We start from the raw sequence: 17,276 nt of genomic DNA on the forward strand, positions 1-17,276 counted from the left end.
TGACCTAGTTTTCTCTAGCAGCAGAAAGTTGATGTTTTTTTGCCTCACAGTCAAGCTTACATTCAAAAGATTTGTTTGATATATGCAGAGAAATAAATGTGGGTTTTTGTCCATCCATTTTCTAAGTTCTTAATCCAATTCAGGGTATCACCTCTATAGCCCTCTCTTGACAAGCAGTGGGTGCAAGGCAAGGTAGATCCTGGATGGGAAACCATTAAATCTGTGGAATACCTTCAGAATAAAAAGGAGCCAAAACATTACAGAACTCTTCCAAGCGGCAGTGGTAGGCAAAACCTGCAACACTTAATGCAAACAACAACCAGTGCTCTCCTGACCTCAACCCATTCAGTCGACCCAATCAGACCATGTTCTTCGGCTCCCCAGTTGCAGAACATGATGGATCGCCGAGGTCTCCAACCTGAAACCAAAAACCAAATAATTGGCTGTTCGATTAAGTATTTAGGACAGAGGCCTGAAACAAAGGAAGAGCATTCAGCACTTCACTTCTGATGGTGTTGCAGGTTTCAACAAGAGACGTTTTGAAAAAGGCAATAAAAAGAAGAGGCAAATGTTCCCACTCATCTTTGAGAGTAGGAAACTGCTCAGAACTGAAATTCATACATTATTTCATCCGGCTGTACCTGAACCTTTTGAAGTCCCGGTGTACAGATGGAATATTAACAGATGTACCTCCACACACACGACAGAGGTACGAATTCACATTCACTGTGTGCTGGCTCTGCATACACCTGCTGCTGCACCTTCAGTGATCTTTCCCTCAGCTGTGTACACAGGGTCCAGCACTGCTGGGGTAGGACCTGGAAAGGACTGAAGCCCCACCAGGAGGGGTGACATGCTCAGTTATCCACTTAACACAATGGACACTGGGGTGGAGCAGTAGCACTGTGGCTAAGGATATGCGCTTGTGGCTGGAAGGTTGCCGGTTCAAATCCCACGGCCGGCAGAGGAATCCTACTCCGATGGGCCCCTGAGCAAGGCCCTTAACCCCAGCTACTCCAGGGGTGCCATATAAATGGCTGACCCTGTGCTCTGACCCCAAGCTTCTCTCTCCCTGCCTGTGTGTCTCATGGAGAGCAAGTTGGGGTACATGAAAAGACAAATCCTAATGCAAGAAATTGTATATGGCTAATAAAGTGATCTTATCTTATATGCCCAGGGCTTATACAAAGGTCAGAGCATGTAGCTGAGAACACAAATAGACAACGAGCCCTCATTTCACACCAGAACAGACTGTCCTTATATCGCTAGCATTAGTTTAATGAGAAAGTTAAAGTTAAGCTACATATTTTAAAAACACAGAAATCTATTTTCCAATCACCATGTTTGCAATGGGTGCCTATTTTTAAAAATGTATTTTGACATGACTCAAAAAAGGGTTTCAACGAATGACAGCGATTTTTAACTGAGCCTCTAAAATCACGGACAGTATCAACACAACTAATTTGATTAACTGTGAAAAATATTCAACGACTAAGTTATTTACAAGATTTTTAGTAACCTTTCCCACCATGTTTTTTTTAATATTGCACAGGAAAGCAATTTATTTTTATTTCAGTCTTTGTTAGCAGCAGTATTTTGTATATTTTCACCAGTCCAGAGATACATTAATACTCATAAAAAATAAAATATTTTTTTTCCATATCACAGCGAAGGTGAAGGCGTGTCTTTGAAATATTTTGTTACACAGTTGTCAATGATTTTCTCTGAGCTGTGCTAGTTTAAGCAAAGGGACAGTTTTTAACTGCAAGATCAGGAAAACAAGGGTAAAATAACAGTGCAACACATTAGGCTGAGCTTCTTATGTAATTTTAATCATACATCTCCAATATCCTTCAGAATGCATCTAAAAATTCATCCCAGACATTTTAAACCAAGGTTTATTTTATAATGGGTATCGTTTCTCAGGAAGGATGTTCAAAACATTAAAATAGGTAAATGTCTGTTTTATTCAGAGTAAAATGTAAAGTATACAGTTTTTTGGTTACTGAAGATAAATTTAAATAATTCATATAAAAATCCACTGGCAATAAAATGGGAAGCTTAATCTGGTACACTGAATTAATTCAAATGCTTGTTATTAGGCAAAAGTCACATTTTTTACTTTGAAATTTTTGACTCTTTTTGATTTTTGTGGTCATTAAAAATCCCAGGGCATTTCTTGAAAAGAGTAGGGGTGTTACCCCAGCATCCTCTTGAACTTTCCTATTGGCCCTTACCAATCATGGCCTAATAATCCCTATCTATGCTTTGGCTTCATCACTCTGCTCTCCTCCCCACTGATAGCTGATGTGTGGGGAGAGTTCTGGCGCATTATGGCTGCCGTCGCATCATCCAGGTTGGGCTGCACACTGGTGGTGATGGAGGGGATCCCCATTACCTGTAAAGCGCTTTGAGTGGAGTGTGCAGAAAAAGCGCTATATAAGTGTAAGCAATTATTATTATAAAATATAACTGAGATACTGATTGTAAACATTTTTTTTCTCTGTATGCTTTTTTGGTATAGGTATTATTTAAATTAAAAAATAAGTATTTTTTTAACCACCAGAAAAGACACTGACCCATTTGATTTAATGAGTCACTGTAACTTCTCTTAATTACACTTGGCTTTATTTGAAACTCCACAATCATTGTAAATTAGCATAATGGATATTTCAATTTGCAGCTGTCTGGCAATACCCAGAAACTCAGTATCTATTGTCAGATCATTTCATTATACACCTGCATTATTCAGATGCTAAAAAACACATCTTTCTTTATATTCATTTTAAAACTAGCTATGTGTGAAGCAAAATTAGATTTGCCATTATTTGCTAAAGAGCATGATCTCAAACTGCACTGGAACAATTGCATACAGTATATTTCCCCACCAGAGGAACCATGCAATTTCAGTAAGTTCAAGAAAGAAACAAGACTGTGTCTAATGAAGCTACAGAAGCAGTATCATTGTACATTATATAAATCCATTAAGAGATGGTATTTTTTCAAAGGTCAAACTTTTATTGCAAGACACTCTTACTAGAGCTTAAATTAAGAAAAAAATAAATTAAACCATAATGCAGTTAAACAATCAGGCTGTGAGTCAGTTTAATATCCTGTGAGAGGGAATGCTTTCTCCCTACTCTCCACAGCCCACAGCACAACTGCCAAGAGATTCTCTACTTTTTCTGCTGCACATAAAGGTTTTAAACACAGGAAAATACCTCAGCACCTTTGGAAGGGCAAACAAAGACATTAGCAAACGGAAATGAAGCAAATCTTCATGGAAATAAACGGACAACCCATGATTTCCAAATACTTGTGAGACATGTAGTGATTCAATGGTTTGAATTTCCTTAGATAATTAGTAATTCGATCAGTAAATTCACAAAGCAATTCTATTGCTGCTAGGAATCAATGAAACAGAACAATTGGCAACGTTCACACATGGATTCAAAGAATACAGGATTTTACCACAATCATAAAAAAGGCCAATTCACCCGAGACAAAATAATACTGTATGCTGCCTATAAAACTGAAATGTTAGTCAACCTTGTAAAAACCGTCCTCAAAACAATCAGGAATCACAAACGTGAAGAGCACTGTCATGAAGTAACACATTTTCAGACACGTGCCGGGCTGGAGTCATAGCTGAGCTCTCGAGTGTTCGGACGCTCTGCGCTCACAGGGGTTAACACGCTGGGCCCGGAGACGCTTCCTAACGGCTGGACGGAGGGACAGCCGGGTCCAGGGTGACGCTGGTGCAGCGGGTGTGTGCTTGGCGCTGGGCTGGGGGGCCCGGGGAGAAGGTAGAGCTCTGCTCAGCACTCCGTGGCGAGGTCCCAGGACCTGGGGGCCAGCAGCCGGCTGGGACGTGGCTGGCGAGACTCTCAGAAAGTCCGTTCTCCAATACTTCCCATCTGTTCCCACTGAGAATGCCTTGATATGAAGTTCCGTCTGCTCAAGTCCCGCTGTTTAATTTTGGAGGTCGGGCTAAAACATAGAGGGCATCTTGTTGCAAAACTTCTCTGGTTTTCGATGCCGTCTTGGGCAGAATCTGGTGTGACGTCCAAGAGAAAATCTGTCTGATGACCTGTCCATCGAGCCTGCGGGTCTCTGGGTGCGAAGTGAGTGCTGGGCTGGGCCGAATCTCATCGGTGCAGGACACAGAAGGTGTGAGAACAAGCAGGGCATGCAGGCTCACCGAGGTGAGGTGCCGTAGGTGAGTCAGGCTGCAAACTCCTGCCCTGAATTTGCATACCATGGAGGGGCTCCACTCCACTCCAATCCACTTGCCCAATCCGAGTGTCGTCAGCTGGTTTTCAGACCTCAGGCTCCAGCTTCAACCTGGACATTTTAGAATACCTCCCGTCTAAGATAAATTAAAGTGGAGGAAGTATATCTAAAGATGAACGGATCTGTTTACTCGATCTGCAGAACGGGAGAACTTCAGTAAGTCCACGGTCTCACCAACAATTCTCAGAATTCGAAAGCAGATGCAGCCGCCTAAGAACTGTACACCTTTTTTGCGTCACATAAGGCCACTCATTTAACAAAAGGCTATTCATTCTAAGAGTTGTTTTTACTTTTCATGATCGTTACTCAAGAACCCAGTCAAGCGCATTCCGTTTCCTCCATCACCATCTCACCTGCCTTTCTCTGTTTATCATCTGCTCCCTGTTAGTAAGTTTCCTCATGATTGTTAAGTGTGCTAGGCTTCTGTAAGTCCAATTTAAATGTTCGGGAGACATGAGACATCACAGGAGACATCAACAGAATGGAGCAGACATCAACAAATGAAATATTTTGCTTCAGTGAATGGATCTACACAGCCCGATCCTTTCAGCTCTGTTGTAGAGTGCGCTGAAGGAACATGGAACAACAATCGTACAACACCACAACCTCAGCGCTCCAGCCATTCCCTCCACCCCTACCTTCTTTCAGGAGCTTCCCAAAAGCCCTGGCGAGCTCCATCATGGCCGAGGTGCCGCTGGAAGGGTCAACAGCCCCAAAAACCCAAGCGTCACGATGGTTTCCAATGAGGACATAACGATCTGCCAACACAGACAACCGCAATACTAAGTACTCTTTCAGAGCTTTCATTTGGCTCCTCCCCTCTCATCAGCTCTGTCTTCCCATCCCACTGCTGTGGACTGTGGTTAAATCATACACAGATACATGTTTTATGAAATAATGTGATGCTCCAGTACAACAGTAGCTAATGATGTACACGCCCCCTAGTGAACACTTTTCCTTCCAGTGAAGGAAGCTTATCCTGATGTGTATTTTCAGAAAATAACATTTGATATTTAGATTCTGACTAAATACAAATATTTTTTTTTATATTTTTAGATGTTTTGAATATTGCAGCTGTGTGTCCTGTGTATAGTTAAAACTTTCTTGAATCAACACCAGAAGCACACTCACCTGGTTCGTACTGTCCACGGATATACCCAATCACATTCTTGGTTATTCTTTTTTCACTGTATGTCTGTACATACAGCTTCATTTTACTGAAAAACAGAAGTTTCTGTGATGAGTTTCTCTTTTTTAGGATGCGGTGCTTCTTACATAGCCTCTGATGTCTCAGCCCTGTGCTTTCAAAACAAAACAGAAAAGCCTGTACCTAGCAGAAATATATCCCTACAACAAATTCAGCACACTCAGGTTGTCCAATAGCTCAAGATGTCAATTATTTAGCAGAAGTGGAACCTCCCAGACAATCAAAGTTAACCTTGAAAAGGAAACTTTTTTCACTCACACAAGTACTCCTTCATGGCTGACTGCACTGAGCCTGATGGAGAGATCAGCCATGTCAGAATCCCAGAGTGTCCGTGGTCAGCGGGCGGACTCTGCAAACTGCAGAGCAGTCCGTGATCGCTGGTGCTAAATTATTGACAGCTGCCAATTGAGAAAGAGATGGGGCTTGCTATGATGGATTTTGTTTCCAGTTGTGTCAAGACATCTGCATTAACATTCAGGTTATTCATAATTCCTCTCTTCAGAGCTCATCAAGCTCTCCAATAGAGTGTGACGCCTGGGTATAGGTCAGCAATGCACAGGAGACATCAGCAGAATGAAATATCTGCTTCACTTATAAGGTCAGTGAGTGGATCTGTGAGGAGCCTCACCAAACTCTCTCATTTACATCCCAAGGTTGAGGACTTAAAATTAAGCTGCTGCAGCCAAGTGGCCCACCCGAGGAGCAGTTATGATTGTTAAGATTGTTCTTAAGATGCTATTTTGTCTCAGATTACTCCGGACAGCTGCTTGATCAGACAGGAACTTGAAAACCTGCAATCTGGACTGCAGTGCAAAAATACAGGATTGAAACAGAAAAGAATTTGAGGAATTGAAAAAGACGCAGCGGATATTCCAGCCCAACCCCAATCCTCCCTCCTTTCTCTGCCAGACACGTTGCTGTACTTACACACCACGGAGTTCAACTACAAGTGGGTTGTCACTTTACTGTACTACAACAAAGAGAGGAACACTTCACTAAGATCGGTTAACTTTATCTGCTCCGTTTTCAAAAATTAAAGCCGATTCCATTTCAGTACTTCACCTATTTTTTTATTCATAATTCATAAAAAGTTCAAATGCAGCGAAGATATTTAAAGCAAATACACAATAGACACTCTTTTCCCCCCACACATGCCTGACATGGCCTGCACATTTCAAGAACTGTACTGAACCACCCAGAGTAGGCTGCTGTTTCCGATACCTCATGAGGATTGAGCACTGCCACCAGTACTCTAAGTCCTGCTGTACAGTACCTCTCTCAGCTAAGGAAACCATATAATGAAGATCTTTCTATAACTCCTAATGCTCTTGTCCCCTTGGTCTTAATTTACTGCAGGTTCCACGTGGAGATGTTACTTAATTTTCTATACACAACCATCGAAAAAAGTTGCTTGAAGAAACGAGGTTACGTGTACCAAACCGAATTCAGGGCTTACAACCAATTCTGTCCCCTTTGATGTAGTTATATACAGAAAACAATTCAGAACTCTGTTTTTGTATATTCAGAGATATGTGTTTGTGTATGTTGTTTTTTTTCAAACACCTTGTAGTCAGTCTGAACTTTAAATATACCTGTTGGTGGAATAACATTTACATGCGCCTGGCCTGAATCTGCTGTCTTTCTTCTCTAGTAAAGAACAGAGGTGCAATCACTGGGATCCCTTCTTTGGAGGGGTCAAATGTCAGAAGATATTCCTTTCTTTCTTCTCCACAATCTCTATAGATACATTATTATTTATTTACATTGGTAATTGGTAAATACATACATTTTCTGCTATGGCTATATGAAGTAAAGCACACTTGCAAAAGCGAAATAGATACAAGCAAAAAAGTATGCCTGAAAATGGACACAGGAGTCTAGTTAGCGAGATCAGGTGACAATTTGTCAAGCAAACAAAAGGAATGCTAAAGCCCCAGCCTCAGGATTGTTAAAGACAGCACGGATTACATGGGATACAAACTTAGAAACAGACTCATACTTTATTAAAAATAAACATCACACCTCATAATGTTGAATATTAAATCAACAGGAGATTTGTTTTTTATAATACATTGTTATAACGATCTGCAAAGTAGGTAACTATTCATCCTAGAAGTTTAATAGTAAACCATTCCACCCATTTCCTATACCAGAGACAATGCTGAAGATGCTAGAAAGGCTCATAGGCAAGAAATGTAGAAACAAGTGTCAGATCTCCTGACCACAAGAATCACACCAAAGTAGTTACTGCCTCTGGCTGGTGACCTTTAGTTAATATGCCACAGATTTATCCTAATGCAGTTTCACATACTGTTCCCTTGGGTCCTGATCTGCTCTAAGTGCAGATATTTTTCTCCAGAAAGGTAAAAACAACATACCGTATTCCTTTAATCAAACCCCAACAGCAAGAATCATAATTCTAATACCAATTAATCCTCAAGACAGGATGGTCAAGACTGAAAAGTGTGCTTCCAGGGTACATTTTAGCTGCAGCCTCTGACTCAGGCCTACAGGGCCCAGGGGGACAATTAAGTAGAAATGGTAACTTTGCATATTTGAAAGTTTTATGTGTACAGCTAACTCAGATTGATCATAGCCTGCCAGACACCTGGAGACATTTGTCTTCATCTGCATCCTTCTCTGATTAGAACATTTCCTTCTAAACCCCCAGTGATTAATCACTGAGCTCTTCCCCAGGGAGTAGAATCAACACGTCAGAATATGGCTCCCGCTTGATTTCAGAATGACTGCGAGCTGCTCATCAAGGAGATTCACCTCTCACTCCAGTAGTGTTTTATTTTTTTCAAGAAATATAATCAAGCAAGCAGCTTCATTTCTGATATGAAAGCTGAAGAGATACCGGGATTTTTTAAGCTTACAACTAGCTGAGCAGCATGAGAGACATGCACTGGGACTGTCAGTGCCACTGTGGAGATAAATGCATCATTGAGAGCCTTCACTGCTCAAACCCAGACTGAACAGAAACAGGCCATTAGATACAGTAGATGATCTTGGTCTGTCCTCCTTGAACACAAGGACGTGATCTCTAGACAGTGGTGTTAAATTTAAGCCCTACAGCCGATAAGCACATAATGAATTTTGCAGTGTGCTATAAAGAACAATCTCCTCACACTTCCACAACGCAAACAATGCATACTGACTGTACACACACCGGACATACCACATGTGCATACAGTAAGTTCGTGAAACTGGTCCTCAAAGAAATCTGCATTCTGATCTCTCTTCGTCACTTTTTTTACTTTTTTGCTAAAATTACGCAAGCTCCATAAGTAAGGACAGGAAAGGCTTAGGTACAGTATATCCAGGAAATCAAATGATGAAAAAAGCATTTTATTACCGACTATAATTGCCTGACAAAGAAAATAACCTATTGATAAAATCATTAATAAAATGATTAAAAAAATAAAATTTAAATAAAAGGAAAAATGTTATGGTCCTTGATGTAGGGAAGAAATTACAGGACATTTCCAGTACTACCTGTTACAGTACATACCAAATGAGGCAAATCGCAATTATAATTACTTGAAACTATGATTTCCTCACTTTCTTTTAGTACACAATTTCGGATCCTACACCTCTTATGTAAACACATACACTAGCTGCACCATGGCATACAAGATAATCTAAATGTCTTTTTTTGTTCCTTCTTTTCTTTGGGTTTTGGAAAGATGAGTCAGAGAAAGTCTGGGATGTCACTGCTCAGGGCTCTGCTAGTGAAATAGATTGAAGGCGGTGTTCACAACAGTATGGCAAGGTGCTTAATCAGATGTGTGCTTTGCCCCTGAAAGAGTCCTTCTTTGCAGCTAACTGATTAAACCACATGCAATTACTGGCTACAGGAAAATGCGCTACCCTTCTTGTAAGAGATTACATTCATTTCAGTCTAAGATTATGTATCTGTAGTTTACCCTTTCTTTTTCAAATTGGTCTATGAATGCAGTGCAGTGCGTTTCTCTTTGATTTTCAAGGTTTGCATGGCTTTTAAGAGAGATAACAATAATAATAATAATAATAATAATAATAATAATAATAATAATAATAATAATAATAATAATATAAGCAGCATCCTTCCTAGCAAGAAAACACATGATCCCAGAGCTTAACACACAGTACAGCGGGTACAGTTTATTTTCAGGCGGTCAGATTGTCAGTTCATATCAGCCCACACTGTTGGTTAGCTGAGGCACTGGGCAGAGCACCCCACTCTTGAGAACTGTGCCATGGGTTCTTTACTGACCGAGCAGTCCTGACCTCAGTTTAATGTCTCATCTGCAGGACAGCATTTCCACTGTTCCTACTCTGGGCATTGGTTTGGAAAGTCTGGCCACCCATCGTGTAATGGTCCACAGACACGAGTGAAAGCAAAAACCTGCTTTTCCTTGTGGCCACAGTTCCCGGAGCTGATTAATTGCTTTGAGCTACTTACAGCAGCAGTGTTGCTTGATCCAAACCTCACGTGAGGGAAGAAGACTGCTGAGTGGGACTGTGCTCTTGAGATTACAGAGAGGAGCCATCTACAGACTACGGCTCTCACTGACTCATCTGGTTCTTGCTCCTGACATTACCCGCTGAGGTCAATGGTAGCCAATGACTTTTCACTGAAAGACACAACACTTTGTCCGTCCCCAGGTGAAAGATATAAAGCACAATCTAAGATTATATGAAAAGTAAAAAGCAGCTAAACCCCCGGTATAATTACAATTTCATTAGCCACAAATGCCTTTTGGATTTAAAGAACAAAATCAAGCATTAGACAAGAAAAGGTTTCTATTTTTGATCATTTCCTTTGCTGTGCGCTGTTGAAACACAGGCTATTCATTTACATGTTCTCATAAACACGGCATATAAAATTCCACATTAATCCTTTTTTCTCCAGTTAAGAAAATGTGGCAATTTCACAACTGCATTATCTGCCCACTCTATTCAAATGAAACTAAATATGTGGGTGTTCTGTTTTTCCTTTTTATACTGAAGTATTTATGGAAGGTATAGTAAAAACAAAATTCCATGTAAACCTAAATTAGAATAGACTCAAAATCAGATTAAAATTATAGTTATATACAGGCTTTTAAAAAGACATTGCATTTACACAGAGATAATTGAAATACGGTACTTGGTAAATTGCTGCATTTCTAAAATTAGCAGTGCTTGGAGTGTTTGAGGGGTTGATGTAAGCTTCCAATGACAGGCCCACACACTCAATCATGCTTCTGAAGAGAGAGGTGGCAAATGATGGCAAGGGCATCAGGATCATAGAAATACAGGATCTGAACGGGATTTGTACATATTATATCTTTCATGGCAGAAGACAGCATCAGGCGTTCAGCCAGGTACTCTTCAGCTCCCTTTCTAGGCCCGAAACCAGACAATAACCTGGCCCTTTCACTGATTATTCCTAGTTGTCAATCTGTTACACAGCGGCACTAGACACTGCGTTTCTGAGATATTGAAGACCCGTAATCAATCACATTCATGCATCCTGATGTGGACACTTCATTCACTAAATCCATTCCATTTATTTAGTTCATTTAATTCATCCAGTAATACTATCCTATAAATATCAATAAAACAACAAAGATTTTCAAAGTAAAGTTTAATGCCATTTGTATTTTTAGGAAACTCGACTGTAACAAGACATTCAAGCCAAATGTTTTCCTCCCACAACATTCTAATGTTCCCAGCTGAGAATAAAAATGTGTTTTTTTATTCAGGCCCAGGCCTAAAAATGCAGTTTATTTATGAGTTAGCAAGACAGGGTCACCCTGATCCACTTTAAAAATAAATAAATAAATAAATAAATCACATATAGGTAGATAGGTGCTTAATATGCAAGAACAGCAGGATGAGCGATCGTTGTGAAATTTTACAGTTGTTAAGAAAATTCAAAGGCATTGGTGAGAAAGGGACACAACTTCCTTAAAAGAAGGCTGGACGGCTGCTGATAAAAACTAAGAAGTGCCCTGACCTTTCTGGAAATGTTAACGCTGCACTCTGGTGATGTTTTGACAATAGCAATGAGGATACAGTGATGCACAGGGTGTGTGCCCTGTGTGTGGTTTCCATGGGTACACAAACACACCACAATTCACACTAGGCACTCAATACAAAAGCCAAAATGACACTAGCTGCTAGTGTTTCTCTGATTTCTCTTGGTTTCATTTGTCAGATAAGACTCTTACATGACAAATAAAACACAAAACAATCAAGTCTGTGTCCCGCGTCTCGTGGGACATCATCATTGTCAAAGACATCCATCGACTTATAAACCATTAGCTGAATACCCTCTGAATCACTCCAAACAACCAGGATAGACTTATGGGAATACAGTGGATTGATTGAGGCACAGGAGAATGTGATTATTATATTGTGTGTTATGACATAAACTTTAAAGCTCTAAAGGTTGAGCCTGAAATCAGGGTTTATTAATTTAGAAGAGCAGACTACGAAGGAATGAGTCAGGACTTGAAGGTAGTGGACTGTGAACACAAAGGACACAGGGTCAATAGAGAAAGGATGAGCTGGTCATACTTAAAAACAAAATGTCAAAGAAAAGCGCAAACAAATTCGGTCCTCAACCAAATGAGGTCTTAAAGAATATGATTAAATGAAGAACTGAAAAAAAAATGAGATAGAGCTGGACAGACTGGAGAATTAGATTCACCTACAGTAAAAGAGTGCTGTATACCAATCTACAGATGCAGCTGGAAAAGGTTATTGCCAAGAGAGAGACAGAAGAGATTATTCCATCAGAGACAAAAATAACAAAAAAAGCCTATTTTTCATTTAATGCAAACATCATACACAATAATAAAGCGTCGCTAATAGAAGATGAAAAAAACTGTCAGTAGGCTGAATAATATCTCATAAATGTTTAGTGTTTTACAGTTCCATACCCCATGTTACCCATCAGTATTGGGTAATTTTAGCATAATTGACACGGAGGTTCTGAAGAACTATGGCAACTGAAAAGTAATAAATAGCAAGGGCCATATACTGTAGCTGTGTCCCAGCCGCCGCACTTAAGCAAATGAGTGCTGTTATTCATAGACACCTAACGGAGAGATTTCAGCTCTCACTGAGGATGGGAGCTTTACCGAGAGACTGGACAATTGCAAATGTAACACCAATTTAGAAAAAGGAGGAAAAACTGAAAAGGGAACCAAGGACCTATAGACCAGTTTTACTTATGTTACTAATTAAGTTATGGACGTTACAGCCAACCCAAAAGAATATTTACAAAAACGGCATTTTAAGATGCAGCCAACGTGGACATAGGAAGGAAAGGTCTGGTTTTGCTAGTACTGTACATTAGAATTCTTCAAAGCAGCAACAAGGATATTTGATTAAAAAAATTAAAGCATATGACATGATTTATTAAGATTTCCAGAAAGCTTTTGATAAGGTTCCTTGCGATAAAAGGTCCCTTGAAAAAGGTTAGTATTTAAATGAAAAGCCGTAGCAATCCAAGGTAATACATTCACATCGATTGAGAAGTGGTTATCAAAGAAGAATCAGTGAGTCATCTCAAGTCACACAGCCTCTAACGGAGCCAATATAAGCAGTGGTGTGTCACACAAATCCATCTTAGAAGAGACTTCACTATCCTGTTCTTGTTCTGTATTCATTTTGGAATCTGGTATACAGCAAGCTAATTAAAATTATGGAGGATATAAAATAGGGGCTGTGGCAATCATAAAAAAGAAGCAGGACACTTGTAAAAAGACAGAAAACATATAATATAATTGGTACAAACTGTATTACACAGGAAGTAAAATCCCAAATTAGTTTTAGTGAAAAAATTCAAATAGTTGCAGAGTAGAAAATGCATAAACTGCACAAAATTGAGATTATTTTAATGGTTAAATGTGCCAATAAAGTCTTGACATTTAAACGTCCAATGAAAGGTATTTACATGTAGTTCAGAAGATGCTTTACATTGAAAATGCAACAACTGAGATAGTGAGCATCTATAAAGGCTCTCCAATCAGCAAAATCTGAATGTCAGAGGTGCAACATACTGTAAACACCAGCAAGCATAAGAATGCACAGGGGGTCCCAAGCCAAGGTCTGACTGCAACAGAGAATAGAGAAAGCGGAGGAGGCAGGCAGGAGACTCACCTTTAATCCATCATATTTCTTTCCCTACAATGCACATGGCTAGAAACCTTCTTCTTTAATAGCCCTTTAAAATGCATTTCAAACATGTTCTCATACACTAAAGGGTTAGGAAGGCTTAATCACCCCTCGGTATAAAAAGAAACACTTCTCTCGCTTGACAACCTGTCCTTATCCTCCACACACGCAATCTGGAATATACAGTATCTGTGTATTTGAATAATCCCTCCAATTGAGAGAACTGCTGCTTGTCCTTCAGCAAATTGTCTGTGCTTTCTTGCTAAGTAATCTGCAGCATTTCATGCTACAGCTTGGATCTGTCACTGCCAGATGTAGCACTTGGAAAAGGTGAAACACTCCTCTGTCAGTTACAGTTCTCCAGACAGAAGTGAAGGTGACCTTTTTCACCCTCATTGCCACATCTTGCTAACTCAATCGCTGACCGCTGCAGCTCACAAAACCTTGTTCCTGAAAGGTGCCATGCGGAATGCATGCCACTGAAAATCCTGCTTTTTTGGGGGAGCATTTCTTAACCGGCAGGTCTAAGGGTTTACAACCAATTTCAAGTCCTAAATGGTCGTTTATTTATCATTTGAAGGGCTAAAAGTCAGAGGACAGATGAGAGTTCTCCCATTCACTTTCTGAACCATACTTATTGTTTTCTTTGTAACATGATCTCACAATCCCGACATCTGATTCTTTACCTTACCCATACAATAATAGCTTCAAATTAAATTTGGCTTATGGATAAACTCCAATCTTGAAGAATCCACTTGAACTTTCCTGACTCATGGCAATAACATCTTAAATTGCATAGCTGTCCTTGAAACACAGCAGCACAGATACAGTATATACATAGCTTTTGCTATTAATAAACTCTGCTGTCATCATTTGGTTCTTTTGATTTTTGCAATGTCCATGATATTTCCAAAAGGGACATAATTTAGCATCTTATTTTACATTTTAATCTTTTAGAAATAAAATGTTTCTACTTCTTGTTAGAACTTTGTAAGTAGAGATGAAAGCACATAAATAAGACTATGCTAACACTCCAGTTCTTATAAGCAGTATTTTGTAAATAAAATAAAAATAGGTACTATGTAATTTGCATTTTAATTGGGACAGCAATCTTTCTTGCTAAGAAATTGAAAAGGCAATTTACCATGCAGTACATTTATCAGCTCAAATATCCTAACTTAAGGAAATGGAAGCTTTAGATCAACATTATCACGCCATTCCACAGAGGAAACTTTTTAATGAAGAGAACACCAATACATTCCTGCAGCAAACTGTTCCAAAAAGTTAATGAGAATGTAAATCTTTTTGCATTTTGTTTTCTTGAATGGAAAGTGTCAAACCAAAATTTAGGACTAGCAAAATCCATCTCCTTCAAAAAGAAAAAAAATAAAACACAAGAAAACTGTCAACAAAGGACAAACTGGGGATAAACATGCTTGACTGGTTCAGCAAAAAAAAATATCTAATACCGGCACATCAATTTAAACAAAATATTTTAATCCATGTTAATATATTTTGCAATTTGAAAAAATATAAACTAGTTTCAAAGCAATTTTAGGTGATTTGCTGTGAATATATTGAGCTAGCCCCAGATACTTCCTAAATACTTCTAATCTAACTATTTGTCCTTAAGTAAACCTGCCATCTGATTAATTTACTTACACCCACACATAAGTGTAGATATAATTACACACATACTCATGCATTCAATGAACACTGAGGTACCAACCAGAGGACACAAGTGGACACTCCACTCAAGAATAGGAGCCCCTTTATGGCAGGGGCTGAAGGAGTTTGGAACAAGCTAACCAGTCATGTTATTGAAGCTTCCTTTAAAAAATGTTCATGGAGATCCAGGGAATAGTTACTGTATAGTAGCTACCAAAATTCAATTGAGCTCAATGAGCCAGATGGCCAAATGGTTTGCTCTTATGAAAAACATGATTCTTTGATTAGAAATAGAGGCAATTCGCAAAGATAATGACCACCTAAAATATCAGACAGTTTATTTTGCTATTACCAACGTTCACACCATGAAAGACCATTTGCCAGCATTTTAATCCCACACACCTTAATGTTTTTTACTTATCTGAGAAGTCAGACAAGGAGAAGGAGCGCAATTTGTCAAGCTGAAAAGGGGGTTCGAATTTATCATTTTAAAAGCTGGTGTCTGACAACCCAACACAACAGCTGTTGCTCCTGGCGGAGTTATACAGTGTGAATAAAAGTGTTCATCTTGAAAGAATGTTCAACAGAATGGAAACTCAATGGAGACTGAGCAAAGAAAGTTGATCAGGGACCTGTACTGACCCTTAGGGACTGCTTTGGTCACCTCTGTGATCTGAATCCACAAGTTCTTTCCCACTGGGGACACTAGAAAGGTCATGTTTTCCATGCTGATGCTTCCTCGAAGATATAGAAGTGGTATTGGAAGAACAAGATCGTTCACCTTCCTGCAAAAAGCATTGGTTAATTGCAGTATGTGTCTGAATGTAAAAGGCAGACCTTTTGAGCGATTTAAAAAGTAAGGATATGAATTTTCAATGCGTATGCACTGACATGGTGTATCTTCCTCAAATTATTAAAATATTGTTACTATCTGTGACAATCAGGCGGAAGACAATCCTGTATGTGAGAACATACTTCGGTACATCATACTATATTTGAAACACCCTATGAGATCAGCGGTGCTGCAGTGTTTCAGAGATCATTCTTCAAGGTAACCTTTCTTTCCTTGCTTTTTTTTCAAAGAATCTATGCGCTGTAGCTGAAAATACATTAGGGAGCAGATTCTGACTGTCAATGTGAATCTATTTGGCTTTCTTCTGTAATGTAGTTAAGTGAAGGTCTAACAGTCTTTTCACTGCAAGAATTAAAATTGGGCATTGCTCCAAAACATGATAGTATAAAAGCACAAAAAGCAATTTCATGTCTCTTCTGTACACCCCTTGTTTTTCAGAGGAGGGATAACTGTGTGTGTTTTTTAAGGGTCTTTATCAAGCAGCACTTTTCCTTCCAATTTTCAAAGCTGATATTGAGCAGGAAAAATACCTCCTCTGTGTTGCTATGGAAACCCTGACTGCTGTCCCTTTCCACCTCAATCTTCCACAAATACAACACCCTCGACAAGAATTGCATTTACATCTCTAAAGAGCATCACCTTGTCTTTGCATTTGCCCTGCTGCTAAATGAGCCGAGCGCCCAAGAATTACATTACTGACACTATTAATCTTCAAATGTACATGTTACAGTAGATCACTTTACAGTGCTACACATCACTTCACACCGTTCAATCCAAACAAGGCCAGAGCAGTTTCTTCAAGCAGATAAGCCACCAGCTCTAACATTCAAAATTTTAACGAAAGGCTGGCTGACTTTCGTTTTGTTATGTATGCATTTTAAATGAAATTAATTTATTAACCCATGAGAAAATCACAGTTCCATTTACTAATTGAAGCTTTGTCTGAGTGGTCTAAAAGGACAGGAAGCCCCATCTCCCCCCATCCAAGAAGGCAACGGCAGGACGGGAAATGAGAGCAGCGCGCGTGAGATGCTGTCTTGGTTTAATTTGATTCCGTGTACCAGGGCCTGTGCAAGCCTCAAAACCACGTGAGGCCAACAC

General features: G+C 39.5%; 1 protein-coding gene across 1 annotated transcript in view; it reads right to left on the reverse strand.

Moving 5' to 3' along the window:
• Positions 1–17,276, reverse strand: part of LOC102692081 (putative N-acetylated-alpha-linked acidic dipeptidase) — an 82,568-nt gene that overhangs the window by 53,977 nt on the left and 11,315 nt on the right. The window contains exons 7-9 of the mRNA XM_015350488.2: positions 5,425–5,510; positions 4,932–5,051; positions 336–418 (exon numbers count right to left, since the gene is read on the reverse strand). Of these exons, the coding sequence (XP_015205974.2) occupies positions 336–418; positions 4,932–5,051; positions 5,425–5,510 (289 nt within the window). The remainder of the gene's footprint in view (positions 1–335; positions 419–4,931; positions 5,052–5,424; positions 5,511–17,276) is intronic.

Source organism: Lepisosteus oculatus, chromosome 8, assembly GCF_040954835.1.
Source record: "Lepisosteus oculatus isolate fLepOcu1 chromosome 8, fLepOcu1.hap2, whole genome shotgun sequence".
In the NCBI taxonomy this organism is placed as follows: Eukaryota; Metazoa; Chordata; class Actinopteri; order Semionotiformes; family Lepisosteidae; genus Lepisosteus; species Lepisosteus oculatus.